This window comes from Quercus lobata, chromosome 4 (assembly GCF_001633185.2).
Source record: "Quercus lobata isolate SW786 chromosome 4, ValleyOak3.0 Primary Assembly, whole genome shotgun sequence".
Lineage (NCBI taxonomy): Eukaryota > Viridiplantae > Streptophyta > Magnoliopsida > Fagales > Fagaceae > Quercus > Quercus lobata.
The window spans coordinates 82,670,110-82,693,634 of NC_044907.1; the positions used below are offsets into that span (position 1 = coordinate 82,670,110).

Sequence of the window (23,525 nt, forward strand, 5' to 3'; positions counted from 1 at the left end):
AATCTTGTTTTTCTTTAGGGTTTCTCTCTCAAAATTCTCTCTAGAAGCTCTCTTACATTTATGGGTAAAAGGGGTATTTATACTGGAGTGGGAGAGGAATGTGAAACGTCAGGTTTTACAAAAACAGGGGTGGCTCGCGGCTTGACCTCGCGACTTGACTAAGTCGCGAGATCCAGTTGCAAGATAATCGTATGGCCAGTTGTCTTGTTTTGTCCTGTAGTGCTCTAGCTAGCATGACTGTTCACCTTTCGGCATGCTTGGCATGTGTGCTGTGTCTGGCGGCTTGCAGCCGCGAGTCACCCACGAGGCCAAGCCGCGAGTCTCTGTTTTCTTGCACACTCTTGAGTAAACTTCACTCTATCTCACTCACTACCCTTACAACAAACCCACCTAAATACAGGGTTACTAAATGCTGAAATACAAGCAAATTTGGCACGGAATAAAGCCAATTAGATGGTTGAATAAATTCAACCTTACAATCTCCCCCTTTGGCTATTCCGTGACAAAACCCTAAAACAGACTCTAGACTTAACATGTGAGTTGGGAACAGTTGAACAAAACTCACTCACACCTAACTCTAGAAGCTGTGAAGCACTTGAATCATAAGAACATGAAACTCCTGAAACACAACAATACACTATGATCATTGTATGCAGAAAAACATGAAATGCATATGAAACAGCAAAGGTGATCAAGCAAAGATGGAGAAGAAACAAACCATGGCTTGATCAACCAAGTAATCACTACAAGGTAGTGACCACAATGCTCATTCACACTTGGAATGAACACAAGGACATACAAGCTAACAAGCACAAGGCAAGAAACTTGTATGCTCAATACTCAACCAATGCATAATACACAAAGTATATGTATCTAGGAACAATCTTACAAGGGCACAAGAGTGACAGTACATAAATCAAAATGCAAGACATTTAGATAGAAGTACTGATTTCAACATAGCATAAAAGGCTGTATTACGCAAGGTACAAACCATAAAGCTTACAAAATATGCATAAAAACATTAACCCTAAAAGCTTACAAAAGCACATGGGTACAAAGCACAATATATCCTGAATAACATCAACAAAATATATATAAGATTAAACCAAGAGTAAGTTATGAGTTAGAAACAAATATACACCAAAACTACAGTGTATCAAACCCATATAAATACTAAAAGTCCAAAACATAAGCATGTATAAACAAAGTCTCTGATTTTGACAACTCCCCCTCAACACATTACTCCCCCTTAAGAGCTGCTTTTCTGCTTCTCATCAACAATGTCATCAACAACAGAAAGAAACATCTCCCCCTTTTTGATCGGAATGGCCAAAGGGTCACTGTTCATGCTGGGTGGTGAAGCTGTCAAGTTTTGCAAACAAAATATCAATCTGGTCCTGCATGGCTCTCATCCTCTCAGAGTGCTCAGTCTGGACTCCTCTGATCCCATGAAGTCGTTCCAGAATGATTTGAAAAGCCTCTGGAGGTGTATCTGAAGAAGTTGATCCTCTAGTCCTTTTACCACTCCTCTTGGGTGTTGAGGTTGATGCATGCCCTGCTGCCTCTGCCTCAGTCTCCATTGGGACACCCTCTCCTTCATCACTTTCATCTTCTTCTCCTGGAAGCCTAACACTTATCCTTTTGCAGGTAAGCTTGTTAATTACAGAGGATGTGGACATGGGACTGATGTCTTGAGGGATTGGAACACCCTTCTTTCTAAAGATCCTCATTAGCAAACTAGGAAAGATCAATTTTGGCCTAGAGGTTGTTCTAGTCTCATCCACAATAGTGTCATATATGTGGGAACTTATGTCAATGAAATTCTTTTCTTTGAGATCCATCAGAAAAATTGCTCTTGCACAGTTGATTGTAGTCAACTTCTTTATGGGATAGAGGTTAAACATCATGATTATTGTTAGACACCTCATGTCCACTGGAAAAGTTGTGGTATTCAGTCATTTCCCTTCTCTCTGTCCACCTATCCTTTTTTGCACAATTTCAATAGATACAATCCTATCTTTGTAATTGACAAACTCCTGATCTTCTAATCCTTCAAGCCCTAGCACATCATCAATGACATGTGCATCCAAAATGAATTCTTTACCTCTAACCCAGCAACTTAAATCATTCTCCCTTATCACAGCATTTAAGTAAAACTCCCTAATCAGGGGTTCACACACTACAGGGAGATCACTCAGAAACTTTTCCCATCCTCTCCCTTCAAAGCAGCTGGGGATAAAGGAGTTTCTTAAATCCTCCAAATCTACAAATCTTTCTTGTATAATTCCTGCTTTCAAGAAGAAGTCCTTGTATCTCTCAAAGCGTTGAATTGACCTAAACAGATTAGAATCCATTTTCAATCGTTTGTCAGCCTTCTTTGCAGGAGTTTTCTTCTTCGGAGGTGAGGGAGCCATCTGTGAACAATCAAAAGAGGCCACAACAACATAGTACAAAACATGTGTATGACAAAACAGAACTTTGTTAGTGATAAGGACAAATATGCTTCCACTCAGATGAACTAAAAAAATTAAACCTCATGCTACTGAAATCAACCACACAGATGAACAGGCTTAAAAAGTGGACACACAAGAACAACAGGGAGAATGCAGGGGAGAATTAAAGCAGCAAAGATAGAAAATATCCTAAAGACAATGTGATGAGAAAGACATGACTCATAAATATCATAGTAAAACACACAAATGCTCTCAAAAGATTCACACAATAGAACATGCACATTCAACACAGTAACCTTCACATCCACAATAGGAACATTTTGAATCAACTCATCAGCACAAGTTTAGATAAAATAAAAGGAAACACTTAGCTAAGCACATGATGAAGACAAGAAACACAAACCCATCTCAAAAACATAAACAAATGCGAAAAATCAAGGGGGAAAAACACAAAATCAAGTAGAAGGGAGTTCAAGAATGAAAACCCATACCTGTTACTTGAAGATTTTGTACAGAAAAAAACGCAACAATGGAGTTTGGGAATGGGAGCACGGAGTGTTTAGGAAGGAGATAGTTGAGAGAAAAGATGAACAGTCACAAAAGTTCAAGGGAAAAACTGAAAAAGATTTAAAAACTGCCCCTATTTTTGCCAAACACGCGTTTTTCGCGACTTAAGAGAGTCACCAACAAGTCGCCAGTTAAAATCGCCAAAACACTCAAGGACAAAAGTTTGAAAAATTTTTCTAAGTGTTTTTCGCGACTAGAAGTTCTACCCGCGAGGGAGTCGCGAGCTGAGCCGCGAAAATCTCTGAGTAACCCTTGCAACTGGATCTTCCACTCGCGAACAAGTCGCCAAAAATGACCCGCGAAGACGCGACTAAGGCTCGCGACTTGACTTACCCGTGACTGAGCCGCCAAAACAGGACAAAACTGGATTTTTGAAAATTTTCAGATTTTTAAACAAAATACTTTCCAAAAACACCTAAAGCACTCAAAAATCTTTTTGTGTTTGAATTAACAAAGATTGAGCATGTGAAAACACATTTCATCAAGTACAATCACACAAATGAATATGGCATTTATTGAACATAAACTTGTGTGTTGTGTGTGGATATCAATAATGAGATAGTCCTTAGTCTAATGTGAAGTTTCAATGATCAATTCAACCAAGGCATACACAATTAGTACTAGATCATGTGAACCATCTCAATTATAGAAATATGTATATATGACCTCCCACAAAACTTGATAACATATTTTGGAGCTTTACATTTGACTCCACTTTCAATCACACCTTTTGACCTTTTTTATCCTTTTTGAGATAAACACCTCTCATTGTGAGAGTGATATTTGATATTTCACTTTAATGAACTAGCCTTTGGCTTTTTGAATAAACATTTCTTAATATAAGGCCGTTTACCCTTTTTCCTAGTCGAATACTAGAATGTGCGACAAGCTTTTGCAGTTCAATATCTCTTTTCATTTGGAGATTTACATTTGGTGAGCTCTTTTTAGTAAAAACAAAAATAAAGAGTGGGAAGATATATAGACACAAGTCTATGCATGTCTCAAGACCAACATAACCATTCACTAATCATTCATGACAAGTTTGAAGATCTATTTACAACAATCACATAGATTTCAAGATTTTTCCCACAGTGATATGGGTGCAAAAGAAACAAGCAATGCTCAATAATGCATAAAACCATTAGTACAAAGGTACAAGGCAAAACAGGTTTTGAGACAAAAGCTCAACAATGTTAATCAAACTTTTTGATTTTCTAATTTTTATGTGATTTTTGGATTTTTGACACTAGAAGCAAAAGATTGATCAAAAACAAAAAATTAAAAGTATGCACAAGGAGATAAGCAAACAACCAACAGCAAAAACAACAAGCAAACAAACAAACATCGTCGCAAAGCATAGGAAGTATTAATGCATGGACATGTTGTAATGCTTATGCATGAGTACCCTTTTTCACCCACACGTCACTTGCGTTTGGGGTGATTTCCTTATAGGATTGGGTACGGGAGTTAGGGCTTTCAAACCTTCGTGAGAAGTTTTCCAAGCAGTTGGTGAATGCACCAATCATCTTCATCACGTTCATCATTCCGGGATCACCATTTTGACCTCTAGATTGTTCACCTGCCTAATTTCTTCTATCATTTCTAGGTCCTCGTGACCTTTGAGGAGTTGCACTATTCTTTACTCTCAACTTTTGGCAATTTGGTCGAGTATGCCCTTGAAGTCCGCAATGATGACACACATAAGTTGATCTAGGACCTCTTTGTGGTCGTGGACGAGACTTAGCACGAGATTCAAACCTGCCCACATACTGATTGCGGGGATTCAACAACCGTTGGTTCTCCCCATTCTTCTTCTCCTCCATCTTGAGCTTCTCAGCAGTAAGGTCAACTACAACTGGATCTTTAGCCTTTACAAATTTCACTTCTTTAGTGACAGTTCTAGATGAGCTACTTCCTCTGGTATATCCGAATCCAAATTTGTCTGAAAAACTCTTTTGAGATGAAATAACATCATCTAGCTTCTTGGTGGTGACTCTCTCTATTTTAGCATTTGCTTGCACAACCTCTTGTTCAAGAAATCTCACTTTTGTGTAGGTTTCGGACAGCTCACCATTCAGTGTTTCTATCTCACATTTGGCCTCCTTATATCGGATCAGGAGATTTTTGTAATCCTCCTCTGCCTTTTTCATTTTTCTCACAGCAGCCTTGGCCACCCTTGTGTACTTACCCGACTTCTCCAGGAGTGAGTTATAATTCTCTTGAAGATTGGCTGTGCTTTCATCTTCTTCAGCATCTGATTCTTCAACAATTCCCGGTGATTCTTCATCACTATGTTCTCCAAGGTCTCGTACAAGCAGATTCAACTCGTCTGAAAACTCAACATGAGCAATAGTCATAAAAGCTGAGTAGTTCCCTTCTCCATCACAGCTTTCTTCAGATTCTGAGTCAGATGAATTCGAGTCACTCAATGTTGTGGCATACACTTTTCCTTTCGATTTCAAATAATTCGGACATTCCTTCTTAAAGTGTCCATGCCCGTTACATTCGAAACAAGTGACACCTTGTGTAGGCTGGGATTCTTTTTCATCTTTCCTTTTGAATTCCTTTTTCTCCCTTCCTGAACTTTGGAATTTTCCTTTATCACCAAATTTGCCATTATTTTTGAATTTCAAGAATTTTCTGAAATTTTTAACAAGGTATGCAACATCTTTGTCAACCACATCTTCTCCCGATGAGTCTTGATCTTCCACCTTCTCATTAATGGTCTTAAGAGCAAGATATTTACTCTTCCGTTGATTGGGCAACGACATCTCATAAGTCTGAAGAGAACCAACCAGCTCCTGGACTTTGATGTCATCAAGGTCCTTGCTCTCTTCAATCGCTGTCACTTTAGCACGAAAACTTTCCGGCAAAGATCGAAGGATCTTCCTTACAATTTTAGAATCCTCCGTTTTCTCCCCCAAATTGAACTTGTTGACAACCACCTCATTTAGCTTCCCATAAAAAGAGTCAAAGGACTCATCTTCACTCATTTTGAGCTCCTCAAACCGAGTGGTCAGCATTTGCAACTTGGTGTCTTTCACTTTCTTCGTGCCTTCATAGGTGGTTTCCAATATCTCCCATGCTTCTTTGGCAACGGTAATGTGGGAGATCCTGTGAAATTCATCTGGAGACACACCACAGAAAATAGCATTGAGTGCTTTACTGTTAGCATTAGATGCAGCGAGTGCTGCCTTATCCCATGTGGATTTGGCTGCCACAGGTCTAGTCTAACCAATCTCAACAGCATCCCAAACAGATTCATCAATAGAACACAGAAAAGCTCTCATGAGAACCTTCCAAAAAGTATAATTACTACCATCAAAATATGGAGGTGCATTTAGGGATTGAGACCGATCCATCTCAAAAGAGAGTTAAGGATCATACAATGGTATTGAAACCAATAAAAGTGTACCCGCTCTGATACCAAATGAAAGTTCAAATATATGTACAAACACCCTTGAACGTTTAGACCCCCAAATTACAACTTAACCAATTCAAGCATTATGTCAAACAACTAGTGTGCGGAAACTTAACATAAGCTATAATATGGAATTAGAAAAACTATCTAAGCCAAATTAAAAACACAACCCACAGCAGTTGATAAAAGGCAAAGATAAAAGGGAAGGAAGATGCAAACACAAAGACAACACGCGATGTGTTATCAAAGAGGAAACCGAAGCCCTCGGCGTAAAACCTCTCCGCCGCCCTCCAAGCGGTAAACAATCCACTAGAAAATATAGTTGGGATACATGGACAACAATAGACCCTCCAAGTCTAATCTACCCAGTGCACCTAAGCCCTCCAAGCTTCTCACTCCAACGAGATTGCGTCGAACTTTTTTCTTTTCTAACTTCCCGGATTCCGCTACTAGACCGTAGTATCAACCAATGAAGATTGGTTCCTTCCTAACTGCTTCCCAGAAATCCAAACAGCTCTCTCACAGTAATGAAAATGGTGAGAACAAGGTTTGGTAAGATGCCTCTCAAGGATTTGACAATGGAGAGGAAGAGAGTTGAGGAATTTGAAGAGACTTTAATGTATATATTGTGGGTGAATCAATCTTGTTTTTCTTTAGGGTTTCTCTCTCAAAATTCTCTTTGGAAGCTCTCTTACATTTGTGGGTAAAAGGGGTATTTATACTGGAGTGGGAGAGGAATGTGAAACGTCAAGTTTTACAAAAACAGGGGTGGCTCGCGGCTTGACCTCGCGACTTGATTAAGTCGTGAGATCCAGTCGCGAGATAATCGTATGGCCAGTTGTCTTGTTTTGTCCTGTAGTGCTCCAGCTAGCATGACTATTCACCTTCCGGCATACTTGGCACGTCTGCTGCGTCTGGCGGCTTGCAGCCGCAAGTCTCTGTTTTCTTGCACACTCTTGAGCAAACTTCACTCTATCTCACTCACTACCCTTACAACAAACCCACTTAAATATAGGGTTACTAAATGCTGAAATACAAGCAAATTTGGCACGGAATAAAGCCAATTAGATGGTTGAATAAATTCAACCTTACAAAATCCACAATTACATTAAATTTTCTTTTTATATTCTTCACACATGTAAAATTTTTGGAGGATCTAATATAAATAGGTACGTTATCAATAAAATTAAATTTCAAACTTTTGTAGTTTAAAATTACGTATAAAAAATAATTTTATGATTCCAATAGTAAATAACATTTTATTGACACGAAATTTGACATATGTGTTAAGAATATGGAGAATATGTAATCTAATGATTATATTTTCAAAACATGTAATTATATAATTTTTTTTGTGGGGGTTGTAACTTTAAGTTATAATCAATTTTGTACCCAAACTTTGCCCTTATGATATAAAGGAACATAAGTCATCAATCTTGTTGGTTTATAAATAAACCTTAGTTGAATTAACCAACTACCTAAATTGATTAATTAGTTCAATTTATGCAAAGGTCCAACTAATTTATGTTGGATACAACCATATTGTCAAAACTATATTTTATGCAACAGAAAGTAAATTTGAACATAGGCAATATGGTCAGAATGGGGAAAATCTTAATTGAAAAACTCCAATATATGGTTTAAAGTAAACAACCGACTTGAAGAAGTCACTTTATAAAAGATTGGGGTTACAAGTACAAAGAATATTCCCTATCATAGAGTAATTATTACTAGAGTAGAACCTACTTAAGTATCCAAGCGTATCTCTAGCCCAGTTGGACTACTCTTTCTAGTGAACTTCTTTAATGTGCATAGATGTCCAATCTATGACTAACTTCACACAATCAACCTTTTTTTATTGTAGAGGATATTGGTGCATATGTCTTTGTAATAAATACGTTCTCAATGGTGAACTAAAAGTAGCTTGATACAAAACCTTAGGCGCACAAGATTGCAACAACTTATTGATGTGCACAATCTTCTTCTCTCACGATGACGGATTTAAATTTTAGCATATATGCCTTTGGAAACACAAAGTGTGTGTATGATTCCCAAGTTAGCAAGTCATCATGGTCCAATATCGAGGAGCAGTATATCCAACTCTTCTTTCACAGCTTGTAGCCACAAGGGATTAACTGAAGCCTCACGTAAGGTGTGGGGTTTATGTAGGGTGACAAATGCAAAAAAGAAATGAAAATCACAAAGGTGTGAGTTTTAGCAGGGTTTTTTTTTCAGAGGCAAATAAAAAAAAAGAAAAAGAAAAAGGAACTTAAATAAAATAATTAAAAAGAATAAGGAAAAATCAGTGCAATGCAATATAGATCAGGAGAGATCTAAAATCTCAAAGAAAAAGTTACAAACCAAACTTGTTCGAACAAACTAAGGAGATACATCAATACAAACTTAAAACTAGTCTCAGAGAACACGCTTATGCACATGCTCAGAGGCTACTTTTTTGGTAAAGGTTAAAAATTTGCATTTATTATAATTTGGGATTACTACATTTTTCAATCACAAAAATACTTAGGGGTGTGATAAGTTTTATGCATTTTGAATGAAATAATTTTTTCATCATGCCCCTATTGGAAAATATAATAATCTCAAATTATAATAGATGCAAATTATTAACTTTTACCAAAAAAATAGTAGAGCTTCTGAGCACGTACGAGAGCGCATGTCCAAAGGCTAGTTTTCTTAATTAACTTGAATCAATGCACTTTTTTGGTGCATTACTAAAATTAATATGTATCTTTAAGTCTTTAACTCATTCAATCTTGATACAATTCATTATCAATATTTACTTTCATAATTGTGCCAGACAAATTTCAATACTTCATGGATAAAATTTTATATTCAATACAATTTCGTTAATCAAATTGTTGCAAAATACTATCACATCTCTTGACTTAATTAGCTATTGAAATTGATCCTTTCATACATAACATTAATATTTTTCCCAAAAATAATTCACTTGGAATATTACTTTAAAAATTAAATTGCTCGTTTTAAAGTAAGTTACTTTTCCTTAATCAATCTATTTCGTAATGCAGATATTATTTTAGGAAACAGTTTTGTTCCAAATCGATTTGGAAGAATTTTTCTCAAACTCACTATGTGGCAATTGAAACAATTATCAATGTATAATTTTATTTAAATGACTATTTTAATGAATAATGTGATTTATTTAAATAATATATATGTGTACGTTTTTAGACCATTTAAACAAAAACAAGATTAACTTAGTTATTCAGCCAAGTGATTAACTTAGGCAAATTATACAAATCTAAGTTAACACAAATAAATCATATCATTGAAACAGTGCAAAAAATAAAGAACACAACGATATGATAATTCAAGAAAACCATACTGATAAAAAATCTGGGGAGGATTTAACCTAGTTATCCTCAAGATAAAACAGATCCATTATGAAAGAATTGAAGTTTTACAATAGCGACTTAAACCACTAACATCCTATTACTACCTCAAGTAGAAAACTTATTACCATGATCACGTGACAGCTCCAAGTCCACGGACTATTTCTTTCTTGGATTCACAACAACCACAAGTACTTCCACTTGTGTTTCTCTTTAAGCTCTTTGTGCAACAACTGAAACGATTACCAAACTCTTGACATCAATCTCAATCCTCAAGGTAAAACAGATCCACTATGAAAGAATTGAAGTTTTACAATAGTGACTTTGACCACTAACATCCTATTGCTACCTCGAGTAGAAAATTTACTACTACGACCACGTGACAGCTCCGAGTCCACGAATTACTTCTTTCTTGGATTCACAACAACCATAAGTACTTTCACTTACATTTGTCTTTAAGCTCTTTGTGCAGTAATTAAAACGATCACCAAGCTCTCGACATCAATCTTAATCCTCAAGGTAAAATAGATCCATTATAAAAGAATTGAAGTTTTACAATTGCAACTTAGACCACTAACATTCTATTACTACCTTGAGTAGAAAACTTACTACAACGATCACGTGACAGCTCTGAGTCCACGGACTACTTCTTTCTTAGATTCACAACAACCACAAGTACTTCCACTTGTGTTTCTCTTTAAGATCTTTGTGCACCAACTGAAACGATCACCAAGCTGTCGACATCAATTTCAATCTTTATAACCCTAAGTATGTATGAAGATACACACATCTAAATCTCACAAGAGATTCATACACACAGCATAAATAACAACAGTAAAACATGGTTAGGGCTTTTCCGTTTATACTTAAGGCAAAACATAAAACCCTACACGTCATATGGGCTTAGACTAAGTTGGAAAATTTTGCAGAAAAATAATCTGCATGAGCATCGATCGATCAAGTCTAATTTTCGATCGATCGAACCTTGTAGATTTACACAATAAATCCTGCAATACACTCGATTCCAACTTTACACAAAAACACACTTTTAGCAGCCTAAATCTAAACTAAATATTTTGATCATGGTTTGCCAACATTACACATTAAAGTTCTAATACATTAGTTCCTAATTCTTTAGAACCTAAATATTTTAGCCTTTTCACTTATTTTTGTACTTTTGTGAGTCTCACATTACTATTTGTCTCAACTTTATTTTAAATAATTTCAGTTTCATTTTTTTTTTTTTTGTAAATAAGTCATTTTTTTTTTTTTTTTTTTTTTTTTTGTTCTCACATATGCAAATAAAGTATGCAAAATAAGTAATTCTCAAAGTAGCACTATAAAATAAAAAACTGTTGTAAGTTTCATGATTAACTTCCTAACTCTCTCTCAAAAAAAAAAAAAACTATTGTATCTACACACTACAAGAAAATGTAGTTTCAGTGACGAATTTTAGTGAGGAAAATTTTTTCCTCACAAAAAAGTACTATATAGCGACGAAATATATATTTCGTCGCTATTTATAAAAAAAAAAAGTAATATTTAGCGACGAAAATTAGATTTCGTCGCTATATGTTGTGTTGAACTCAGGCGCCAAGCGAAAAATGATAGCGCGAAACTAAATTTAGCTACAGCGACGGAATTTTTCGTCACTAAAAGATTAAGTTTTTTGTGACGAAAAATTCCGTCGCTAAAGGTGTAAGTGAGAACACTATTAGTGACGAAAACTATTTCGTCACTGAATATCACATATAGTGACGAAACTATGTCGTCACTAAAAACAAAAACATAAATATCAGTATATTATTAGCGACGAATCCATGTTCGTCACTAAAGCCAACCAATAGCGACGAAGTTTAGTTCCTCACTAAAAGTTTTATACTAATATGGACTCAGGCGCCAAGCGGAAAATTTTGGTGCCAAACTAAATTCAGCTATAGTGACGAACCGATTCGTCGCTAAAAGTTTAGGTTTTTTGTGACGAAAAATTTCGTCGCTAAAGGTGTTAATGAGAACACTATTAGTGACGAAAATTATTTCGTCGCTAATAGTAGTCAATAGCAACGAATTCGAGTTCCTCACTAAAGCTCTTATACTAATATGAACTCAGGCGCCAAGCGAAAAATTTTGGTGCCAAACGAAATTCAACTACAGTGACGAACCGATTCGTCACTAAAAGTTTAAGTTTTTTGCGACGAAAAATTTCGTCGCTAAAGGTGTTAATGAGAACACTATTAGTGACGAAAATTATTTCGTCGCTAATAGTAGTCAATAGCAATGAATTGGAGTTCCTCACTGAAGCTCTTATACTAATATGACCTTCAGCACTTTTTTTTTTTTCTTTTTGTTTCACTTCTCTCTTTCGCTCACTCTCTCTCTCACTGCCCAAAGCCATTGTGCCCAACACAGAACCGGCTAGCGACGATCTCGCCGTCGCGACTATCCATTCGCGACGATCTCGCCGTTGCGACTATCCATTCGCGACGATCTCGCCGTCGCGACTATCCATTCGCGACGCTGTTGCCGTCGCCGTCGCAACGATCCCCATTCGCGACGATCTCGCCGTCGCGACGATCCCCATTCGCGACGATCTCACCGTCGCGACGATCCCCATTCGCGACCATCTCCCCATCGAGACGATCCCATTCGCGACGAACCCCATTCGCGACGATCTCGCTGTCGCGACGATCCCCATTCGCGACGATCTCGCCGAATCGTTCGCCGTCGCTGCCAAATCGTTCGCCATACTTGTTGCTTTTGCTTGCTCATCGTCACTTTTGCTCGCCGTCGTCGCATTTACCGTCGTCGCATTTGCTCACCGTCGTTGCTGAAGCTCGCCGTCGTCATTGAAGCTCGCCGTCATCGCTGAAGCTTGCCGTCGTCGCTGAAGCTCGCCGTCGTCACTTCAACTTCCTTTCGCCGATTCAACTCCCATAACCCTTCGGCTTCCACTTCAACCGGTGACCCTTTGCCTTCCCTTCAAACTTTTTTTTTTTTCCCTTAACTACTTCAAGTATGAGACTCCTAAAATTATATTTATTTATTGCTTTTCTACAATCTGCAATACTTCACACACACACACACATACAGGAATGCATATATTTCTTTGATTGTGTTTATTTGTCTAAATTGTTGTTTTTGCAAAAGGGTAAGGTGGGTTTGTGTTGTGTTTGTTTGTGGGCAAGTGTTAGATGGTGTGTTAAGTTATGAGGAGGAATGCGTACTGGTTTGGAGATGGGGAGTTCTATTAATGTTTGAGAGGAGAAGTGGGGGGTGGTTGTGATATATATTTTTTGGTTGCTAATTTGTTGTTGTTGTGATATTGGGGATTCTGGTGGGTTGGATTTTTGTATGACAGTGCTTTTTAGGGGGCTGAGTTAGTTTTAAGTAAAATTTGTTTTGTTTCTGAATATTTTTTGTAGGATTGCATTTTCTTCTTTATTAAAATTTAATGGAGGGAATTAGTAGAATGACCTTTTTTTTTTTTCAATGGATGGAATATTTATCAAAATTAATGGTAGTGTATATTAGGGTTTTAACTTTCAAGTGGCACTTTTCTTTTTCTATTTTTCTATAGTGCTGATTTTTTGTTTTTGGGTGTTTTTTATTTTATCAATTTGAAGGCTATTAAGGACAAGGTGAAGGAAAAAGAAGAACTCGCAAAGTGGCTGGGCTAGTTGGAATGCAAGGTTCTTATTATTGTTATTATGGTTCTCACAAACATCTTTATGAGTTGATTTTAACAAGAATTTTTTTAATATGCATCATATCTTCCATGACTTCTTTTTAGAATTGTTTCAAATATTTGTGTACTAATTTTCAAGATTGAAGGACTTATAAATTTAAGTTTTCTTTTGCAGGCTAAATACACATTATTTGCAATAACTTTGGATTTCTTTTTCTGAAAGTTGTAAGCTTAGCTTGAGCAAAGTAAGTAAATTCTAGTTAAAAACTTATAAAATTTTATATTTGTGATGTTGGAAATTGGATTTGTGGTGGTATGTTGTGTTGGAGCAAGCGGGTGGCTTGCATGGTGTTATAAGGTGGTTTAAATACATATTGGGAGTGTTTTACATTCTTTTGAAATATGATTGGGTATTGTTGATTAGATGTAATGAATAGTAGAATTTAATACTTGTAAGCATTATAGTTGTGATGTTTGTATTTGGTTTTCTTGTGGATTATTGGTTTGAATGAGTATTGTTGATTAGATGTAATGAATAATATTTTATTTGATTTAAATACCTATAAAATTTTATATTTGTAATGTTGGAAATTGGATTTGTGGTGGTATGTTGTGTTGGAGCAAGCGGGTGGCTTGCATGGTGTTATAAGGTGGTTTAAATACATATTGGAAGTGTTTTACATTCTTTTGAATTATGATTGGGTATTGTTGATTAGATGTGATGAATAGTAGATTTCAATACTTGTAAGCATTATAGTTGTGATGTTTGTGTTTGGTTTTCTTGTGGATTGTTGGTTTGAATGAATATTGTTGATTAGATGTGATGAATAGTATTTTATTTGGTTTAAATATTTGTAAAACTCTATATTTGTGATGTTGGAAATTGGATTTGTGGTGGTATGTTGTGTTGGAGCAAGCGGGTGGCTTGCATGGTGTTATAAGGTGGTTTAAATATATATTGGGAGTATTTTACATTCTTTTGAATTATGATTGGGTATTGTTGATTAGATGTAATGAATAGTAGATTTCAATACTTATAAGCATTATAGTTGTGATGTTTGTGTTTGGTTTTCTTGTGGATTGTTGGTTTGAATGAGTATTGTTGATTAGATGTGATGAATAGTATTTTATTTGATTTAAATACCTATAAAATTTTATATTTGTGATGTTGGAAATTGGATTTGTGGTGGTATGTTGTGTTGGAGCAAGCGGGTGGCTTGCATGGTGTTATAAGGTGGTTTAAATACATACTGGGAGTGTTTTACATTCTTTTGAATTATGATTGGGTATTGTTGATTAGATGTGATGAATAGTAGATTTCAATACTTATAAGCATTATAGTTGTGATGTTTGTGTTTGGTTTTCTTGTGAATTGTTGGTTTGTTATTCTTATTTTACCTAAGTAGCTTATAGACTTAGATGTTAGAATACATTATACATGAGTTGTCCTTATTTTGCTAAAATAGCATTCATCTTGCAATTGTAGTCAAACATGGATAAAAGTTGGATGACAATGGGTAAGACACCTGATGGCAGATTAAGTCGTCCATATATTGAAGGGGTCAATGCATTTATTAATTTTGCAAAGGTGGTTATGGACTTGAGTGGTAATATTCCGTGTCCGTGTATTCACTGTGTGAATTGCTATCGACAATCTCTTCATACTGTGCGTATCCATTTGTTTCATCGTGGGATTATGCAATCTTACATTAATTGGCATAATCATGGAGAATTTCGTGTATTGAACGAGAACATTCATGATAATGAAATGTCGGATGGTGATCATATGGATGGTATCGATGCCTTGGTAGGTGATCGAATTAGAGGGGAACCGAGGAATGTAATCGAAGATGAGGAGGTGCATCATTTTGACAAACTTGAGGAAGATGCAAAGCGTGAGTTGTATCCGGGTTGCACTGATTATAGTATCTTGAAGTTTGTTATTGAGATGTTGAATGTAAAGGTAATGACCAACTTGAGTAATAAGGGACTTGATATGATGTTAGAATTGTTGACAAAGGTTTTACCGAAAGGTAACTTAGTTCCAAGGTCAACTTATGAAGCAAAGAAGATATTACGTGACTTGGGCATGTCATACGAGCATATAGATGCATGCAAAAATGATTGTGCACTATTTTGGAAGGAAAATGAAAACCTTGATAAATGCCCGGTGTGTGAGGCGCCTAGGTACAAGGATACACGTGCCCAAGGTAAGAAGATTTCTCATAAGGTATTGCGTTACTTCCCGTTGACACCGAGACTGAGGAGATTGTACACGTCAAGCCAAAGAGCTAAGGACATGAGATGGTATATAGACAAACGTGTGGATGATGGGATAATGAGGCATCCAGCTGATAGTGAGGAGTGGAAGGAGTTTGATTTGCAATATCCTGATTTTGCCCTCGAACCTCGCAATGTAAGGTTGGGGTTGGCTACAGATGGATTTAACCCTTTTGGGAATATGAACAACAACTATAGTATGTGGCCTGTCATACTTATCCCCTATAACCTACCGCCTTGGCTGGTTATGAAAGAGCCATATTTTATGTTGTCTTTGCTTATTCCTGGTCCTCATCAACCGGGAAATGAAATTGATATTTACTTGAAACCATTGGTTGATGAGTTGAAGGAGTTGTGGGAAGAAGGTGTAGAAACTTATGATGCTTATAGTAAAGAGCATTTCCAGATGCGTGCAACTTTATTGTGGACAATACATGATTATCCTGGATTTGGTAACGTGTCCGGGTGGAGGACAAAGGGTTATCATTCTTGTTACACTTGCAATGATGAACCATATTCAGAAGGTTTGGAAAGTAAAATTGGATTCATTAACCATCGAGCTTATTTGCCTATGGATCATCGTTGGAGACATAGTCGGTTGCATAATGGTTTACCAGAGAAACGGAAGAGATCTTTAGAGTTACAAGTGGGAAAGATACAAGAGCAGCTAGATAGAATGCCAAATATAATTTTAGGAAAGTATCCAAGTAACAAGAGGAGACAACTCAATGGGGAGCCAAATTGGTCAAAGGTAAGTATTTTGTATAAGCTTCCATATTGGAAAAATAAGAAGCTTAAGCACAACATTGATGTTATGCATGTGGAGAAGAACATTAGTGAGAATACTTATGGTACTTTGTTGGGCATTGAGGGGAAAAACAAGGACACTGACAAGGCACGGATAGACTTGCAAAATATGAACTTCAGGCACACGTTGCATTTGAAACAACGTCCTGATGGATCATATGACAAGCCTCGGGCTTTCTTTTCATTAAGCCCCAATGAAAGAGATGGTTTTTATGACTTTTTGAAATCAGTCAAGTATCCAGATGGCTATGCAGCCAACATATCAAGGTCAGTGAATGCAAAAAATGGTAGATTATCTGGTTTGAAAAGCCACGACTGTCATGTGTTACTACAACGAATTCTTCCAATTGGGTTGCAAGGGTTTGCAGATAAGGACATAAGTATTGTATTGTTTGAGTTGGGCAACTTCTTCCAAGACTTATGTTCAAGGACCCTAAAACGGAGTGAATTAGAGAAACTAGAAGAACGTATAGTTCTTATACTATGCAAGCTTGAGAGGTTCTTTCCTCCAGCATTCTTTGATGTTATGGTCCACCTTGCTGTTCATTTGCCTCGAGAAGCAATTCTAGGAGGCCCGGTACAATATCGGTGGATGTATCCAATTGAAAGGTAATTAGATCATTTGATGCATTCAACAATTGTATCTTTCCTACGTGGTATAAAATCACATATTGTGCGTATTTTTTCCTCGTAGGTACCTTGGAAAATTGAAAAGATACGTTTCCAACCGAGCTCGACCAGAAGGTTCGATTGCAGAGGCTTACATTCTTAAAGAATGTATTAATAACTGGTCTTTGTATATTGATGGGATCGAAACTGTACATAACCGAAGAGAAAGAAATGAAGATTTTGGTGAATCTAGTGAAGGATTGGTAGTTTTTTCACAGACTGCCCGACCTACAGGTGGTAGGCGGAATGATGGCGACTTGTCTCGTGCATTGCTTGACACTGCTCATTGGTACTTGTTGTACAATAGTCCTGAACTAGAGCCTTATTTAAAGTATGTGATTTCATATGCATATATTGTTTGATCAAGTTTTGAATATTATCTACAATGCTTAGCTGAAAGTAAATCACCTTATTTTTAACAGCGAACATAAAAGTACATTGCATAATCCTACTGGAGAAATCATAACTCAAATCCAACGACAAGAGTTTCCCAAGTGGTTCAGAGAACGTGTAAGATATTTGAAATTTAATCACACTAATAAATTTATGAGATTAAATTTATTCGTCATTGCTTATTACTAATTAATATCACTTGTGTGTCATTATAGATGAATAGATTGAAAGTTAACGAGTCATCAGAAGCTATTAAACAATTATGGTCATTAGCAAATGGTCCTAAACCGCATGTGAAGGAGTACACAGTTTGTATGGTCAATGGTGTAAAGTTTCATACAAAGGACCTAGACAATCGTCGTGTAACCCAAAACAGTGGTGTATGTACCGAAGGGGACCATGAGGGAGAAACGCACAACTTCTATGGTCATGTGTGCAAAATTTGGGAATTAGAGTATATGTTTCGCCATAAAGTTGTTTTGTTCCAGTGTGAATGGTACAATACTGGTACCAATGGTCGAAGGAGAACGATAAGAACCGATGCACACTGCACAAGCATTGATGTTACAAGTCGGTGGTATCAAAATGACCCCTTTATACTTCCTAGTCAAGCGAAACAAGTTTTCTACCTTCAAGATACCAAATTGCGTGACCCTTGGAAAATTGTGCAATGCATCCAACATAGGGGAGTGTTTGATGTCCCGGAAGTCGGGGGTGGAGAATCTAATGATAATACAGAAGATAGTGACGCATTCCAACAAGAAGCAATTGTTGATGTTGTCACTATTAATGTTGATGACAATATTATTGAGTATTGTATGGGTGATGTTGAAACTGAGGTTGTTCCTGAAGGTGGAACTTCAAGAGACGCTAATCAAAATGAAGAGCATGACATACCTGATGTTGATCTTGATATAGATTATGATATGTAAAGTTCATAACAATTGTCTTAAATGTTGTTTGCTTTTCTTAAAGTTTTATGCTTATCTAAGTAGTAATTGTTATTGAGATGTTTTGTGCTTATCTTGAACTTGATATGAATATTGATGTGGTTATTTGTTGTGTTGAGTTTGTAGCAATTGTGTTCAAATTTAGCACTTGTGAATTGCTTGATATGGAGAATGGTGTGAACTATGATATGTAAAGTTAGTAGTAATTGTTATTGAGACGTTTTGTACTTATCTTGAACTTGATATGGATATTGATGTGGTCATTTGTTGTGTTGAGTTAGTAGCAATTGTGTTCAAATTTTGCATTTTTGAATTGCTTGGTATGGATTATGACGTTAAGTTAGTAGCAATTGTACTTATCTTTCATGTTAATACATAGTTTCAAAAAATGCCCAAAAAGGCCAAATACACTCGTAATATACCAAGTTATGAGATGGCAAGATTGGATAGAATGAGGCAAAACCAAGAGAGAATTGATGCTTTGGGATTGAAGCACATCTCAACTTCTCTAAAGGATTCTGCTCAGTCCAATTGTGCAAAAAGGAAAAGAAGTAGAGCTAGTGTTGTGGTAGATGATGATTATGTACCACCTATTGGTGACGATGAGAATGATGATGAGTCATCTAATTCTTTAATCAATAAGGTACAATAGATGTTTCATAGGGTACAATAGATAATAACTTTGTTGTTCCATTATTTGTAATGACTTTGTTGTTAAATTATATATATGTTTGTTAGTTACAAATGGCACCAGGACGACTTACACGCTCACGAGGTGAGGCATCTATCCCGGTGGTCCAATCTACGGTTCAATCTACGGAAACATCTCCTGAAGTAAATCCTCTCGTCCAAAGTTCTTCTAGTGTGGAGGCTACCGACGCATTAACTAACACGACTGGTAATTACATAAAACATACTTAATTACAACTACACCCTATCTTTACTATTGATATTATACTTAATGTACATGGAATGTATAATTTTTTAACATTGATAATGTTTAAATAGGATCTACTAGTAGAAATACTCGTGGAACAACACGTGGTATAGCAGTACGGGCACTTGTTGAAAAAAGTGGTAAGTTGCCAGTACGTATAGTTGCAGAGTATGATGCTCCTGTTGGGACTAATGCGTGCAAACTTGTCAATCAAATTGGTGTACAAGTACGAAGTAATTTGTCCAGTTACAATGTGAAAAATTGGAAAAGTGTTGATGCTGCTACTAGAGATGTGGTGCTTCAAAGTATAGCGGTAAATTTACATTGATAGCGTCTAACTTGTCTTTGTTGTCATTAAGCATATTAAGTACATATAATAATATTTTTATAATACATATACACTTCATTTTACAGGATCAGTTTGAGCTAGAAGGAGAATCTAACTTGGTGAACAAAACAATAAATACAAAATGTGGAAGATTATTGAGTTGCAGCTCTAACAAGTTGTATCAGATTTATAAAAAACTCGTACAATCTCATGGTGCTGACTATGCAAAAAACCACCCGCCAAAGAATGCCACACTTAAGCAGTGGACTGAACTCATTGAAGGGAGATGGACCAATAAGGACTGGCTGGTAAATTATTTATCCAATATTTACTATATTATGTTGTCAAATGATTAGATTAATACTTAGATGAAGTAAATGTATACTGTTTTATTCATGAACTAATAAATATCTTGAATGTTCTTTATTAGGAAAAATCAAGAATTAACTCTGAAAATAGGAGCAAAACTTCAGGCAAACATAGATGCGGGTCAAAGGCACTTGCTGTTAGGGTTGATGAGGAGGTGTGTGTTTTTTCATTTTCTTAAACCTTAGTGTATTACATGTTGTGATTAATTAACTATAAATAACTAACACTTGAATGTTAATTAATTAGACAAATAATAATGGCGGTCAAGTTCCTGAATTGGCAAAAATTTACAAAGATGTTCATTTCAATCCAAATACAAATAAGTGGATACAGCCTGAGGATGAAGCGACATATGTATGTGTATCATTCCATCCCTATTATTCTATCTTTATCATGTTTGTAAAGTTATAACATATGTATTATTAATGTTGTGATTGCTTGTTTTTTTTCTCTTTCAAATGGTAGGAAACTATTCTCAAAGTGCAAGAGGATCATTGTCAAGATCCTAATGCAATTCCCCTTACACAAGAGGAGATCTCAAACTTGGTTTTTAAAAAGAAATCCGGTATTGTAAAAGGACTTGGCATGAGACCTTCCTCTTCTCTAGTAACCACTGCCTCATCTAGTTCGGTGGAGTATATTCATCGGTTAGAAAGTGAGATAATTGAGCTCAAAGAGGCAAGAGCTAGGGATGAAGAGGAGCGAGCTAAGGAGCAAGAGGCGCGAGCTAAGCAAGATGAGGTCCAAAAGAATATTCTTAATTTTTTGAGGAGCAAGGGTTATGATGACGCTTTTACCTATGGAGGTGGTTCATCTTCAAGCTAAATCACTTATTGGTTAGTACTTTATCTTTAAGTTAAAACACTTCATTTTTTATGTATCATTTGAAACTAATATTTGTCACGTGATAGGTTATTCAATCTTTAGTAGAATTATATTTGACTAAAGATTTATATTTAACTAAAGATTTATATTTGTGCAGATATCTTATTGGTGGCTTTAGGGGATTTCCTTTAGGCATTATTTGAAGATATATGAGGACATCTTCCGTTGGTTTTAATTATATTATGCAACATTTTTTGTATTGTTATAAAACATCTTAAGTTATTGTATGTGTTGCAAACAATTATTGTATGTGTTGCAAACAATTATTGTATGGAAGAAGTTTAAATTGGATACTTATTTTAATTTTAACTTGTGGAATGTATGGATCAATTTTTTATAAATGTGTTGTTGGAATAAATGTATAAATCAAATGTGAGGTTTTAATAATGTAATGACAGGTTACAGGTTAATATTAATTCCATGAAAATAATAAAAACAAAAATTAGTTTTAGTGACGAATTTTTCGTCACAAATATAGCAACAAAAAAATTTTTTAGTGACGAAATATTTCGTCACTAAATGTAGGGGAATTTTGTAAGAAATGGTTTTAGTGACGAAAATTTTCGTCGCTATATGTGTATGAATTTTCCTAAAAAAAGTTTTAGTGACGAATATTTTCGTCACTATATGTATCCAAAAAAAAGTTTTAGTGACGAATATTTTCGTCACTAAATATGATTTAATAAACTGAAATGGTTTTAGTGACGAAATATTTTCGTCACTAAATACTGTTTTTAGCGAGGAAAACATTCACCGACGAAACGTTTTCGTCGCTAAAAGTTTTTTTTTTTTTAAAACAAATCAGACTTTTAGTGACGAAATTTTTCGTCGCCAGGACTTTTAGCGACGGGGCTACAGCGACGAAACGAATTTCGTCACTAAAAGTCCAATTTCGTCACTAAAGGTTCTTAGTGACGAAAAACAGGACTTTTAGTGACGAATTTTTTCGTCACTAAAAATACATTTTCTTGTAGTGACATGTGAAGACTTATCCTATGCAATTGTGCATTACCACCCAAATCCAAGTTTTCAACAATAACCCCAGTAGAAGAAAAAGGAAAAAAATAAAAAAGAAAAGAAAAGAAAAAGAACATGCAATGTTGTACATCAGCCCGTGATGCGGTGGATGACAACCCCAACACTATTAATAAACTCATAACACAATTGCTCTATTATTGCATTGTTACAAAACATCAAAGCATATGTTTTAGTTGTCCAGAGTCCATGATCCCTTTGTGTCTCTCTCTCATCTCTTTTCACTGCAGTCCTCCCTTCATCCCTATTGTCGCATCAGTGTTGCTAGACTGGAACACATCTCCAACCTTAACTCATGAGTGAAAAAAAGAAAAAAGAAAACAGAAAAAAGAAAGAAGACAGGATGTGCGAGATCAAAAACTAAAGCAAAATAGAACATGATAGACACGAAGACTTGTCTAAAGCAATATAAAATTTTGACATTGTTTTTAATTTGAAACAATAAACCTAAAACTTTAAAGAGATTTGATAGTTGAGGACCCAACACAATCTGCAAGGAAAAAATCTTAACTAAGAAATTCATCCACAAAAGAATAAAAATAAGTAAATAACAACATAATGCATTCACGGTGAACGTAAAATCAGGCATATGACTTTCAAAACAACATTAATGATTAAACACAAAAAAATCACATCAAACCGCTTGGATTCAAGACTTCCAACCTATAGAGATAGAATTATGAACAAGGAAGGATTTGATATTGTTAATTGAGCGTGTGTGAATAAATAAGGGTGAGTATAAGAAGTTAAGAGCAATTAGTTTTTTTTAAAAGAAGTTAAAAGAAGTTTAAATTGTAATCAAACATGTATATATCTATTTAGTTTTTTTTTTTTTGGATAAACATGAGGACTTCTTTTCTTTTCTTTTTAATAAATTTTTTGGTAGGAAGATAAACGTGAGGATGTTTTATTTTAAGGGGTTGTTTAACTTTTTTTTTGCTTTAATTTTTTTTTTTTTTTTAAGTTGCTTTGATTAGTGAGAGAGTAATCCTATTTTGTAGGAAATGTTTTAGGTAAGAGTTAAAGATGTCATAGTAGTTGTTTTTATAGTAGGATATGGATAGAAGTTATAGTAGTGGTTTTATAGTAGGAGTCTTTTTTTCCAAAATAAATAAGAAGAGATTTGAAAAAATAAATCAAAAAGTGAGATTAGATTAGAGTAGGGAAACTGAATTTTGTTTTTTGGAAAAAAAAAAAAAAAGGACAAGAAATAGATAAATCTTAACAAAGGAAAAAATGGGGGGAAAAAAAGAAGTGAAAATGTGGGTGAGTTTTCTAGTGATTGGAGAAATATGAGAGGTTGAGTCTAAAAACTAAAAGAAGAGTAATTCTATTTTGTAGGGAGTTAAACAGTGGCGACTCCAGGAATTTT

General features: G+C 35.6%; 2 protein-coding genes across 2 annotated transcripts; both read left to right on the forward strand.

Annotated features, from left to right (window-relative positions):
• Positions 1 to 14,992: 14,992 nt before the first annotated feature.
• LOC115985947 lies at positions 14,993 to 16,959 on the forward strand. Its single transcript, XM_031108829.1, has 2 exons — positions 14,993 to 16,854; positions 16,956 to 16,959. Exons 1-2 carry the CDS (start codon positions 14,993 to 14,995, stop codon positions 16,957 to 16,959), a joined length of 1,866 nt encoding a protein of 621 aa, XP_030964689.1.
• Positions 16,960 to 18,987: 2,028 nt separating this feature from the next.
• LOC115985948 lies at positions 18,988 to 21,304 on the forward strand. The gene is made up of 8 exons (XM_031108830.1): positions 18,988 to 19,242; positions 19,338 to 19,497; positions 19,608 to 19,849; positions 19,951 to 20,172; positions 20,295 to 20,387; positions 20,480 to 20,587; positions 20,699 to 21,069; positions 21,216 to 21,304. Exons 1-7 carry the CDS (start codon positions 18,988 to 18,990, stop codon positions 21,056 to 21,058), a joined length of 1,440 nt encoding a protein of 479 aa, XP_030964690.1. The 3' UTR covers positions 21,059 to 21,069; positions 21,216 to 21,304.
• Positions 21,305 to 23,525: the final 2,221 nt, after the last annotated feature.

Coding starts and splice junctions, on each gene's coding strand:
- LOC115985947 (XM_031108829.1), top strand. CDS start 14,993: ATGGATAAAAGTTGGATGACAATGGGTAAGACACCTGATGGCAGATTA.
- LOC115985948 (XM_031108830.1), top strand. CDS start 18,988: ATGCCCAAAAAGGCCAAATACACTCGTAATATACCAAGTTATGAGATG. Junction 20,173..20,294: donor GGACCAATAAGGACTGGCTG/GTAAATTATTTA, acceptor GTTCTTTATTAG/GAAAAATCAAGAATTAACTC. Junction 20,388..20,479: donor CTGTTAGGGTTGATGAGGAG/GTGTGTGTTTTT, acceptor TTAATTAATTAG/ACAAATAATAATGGCGGTCA.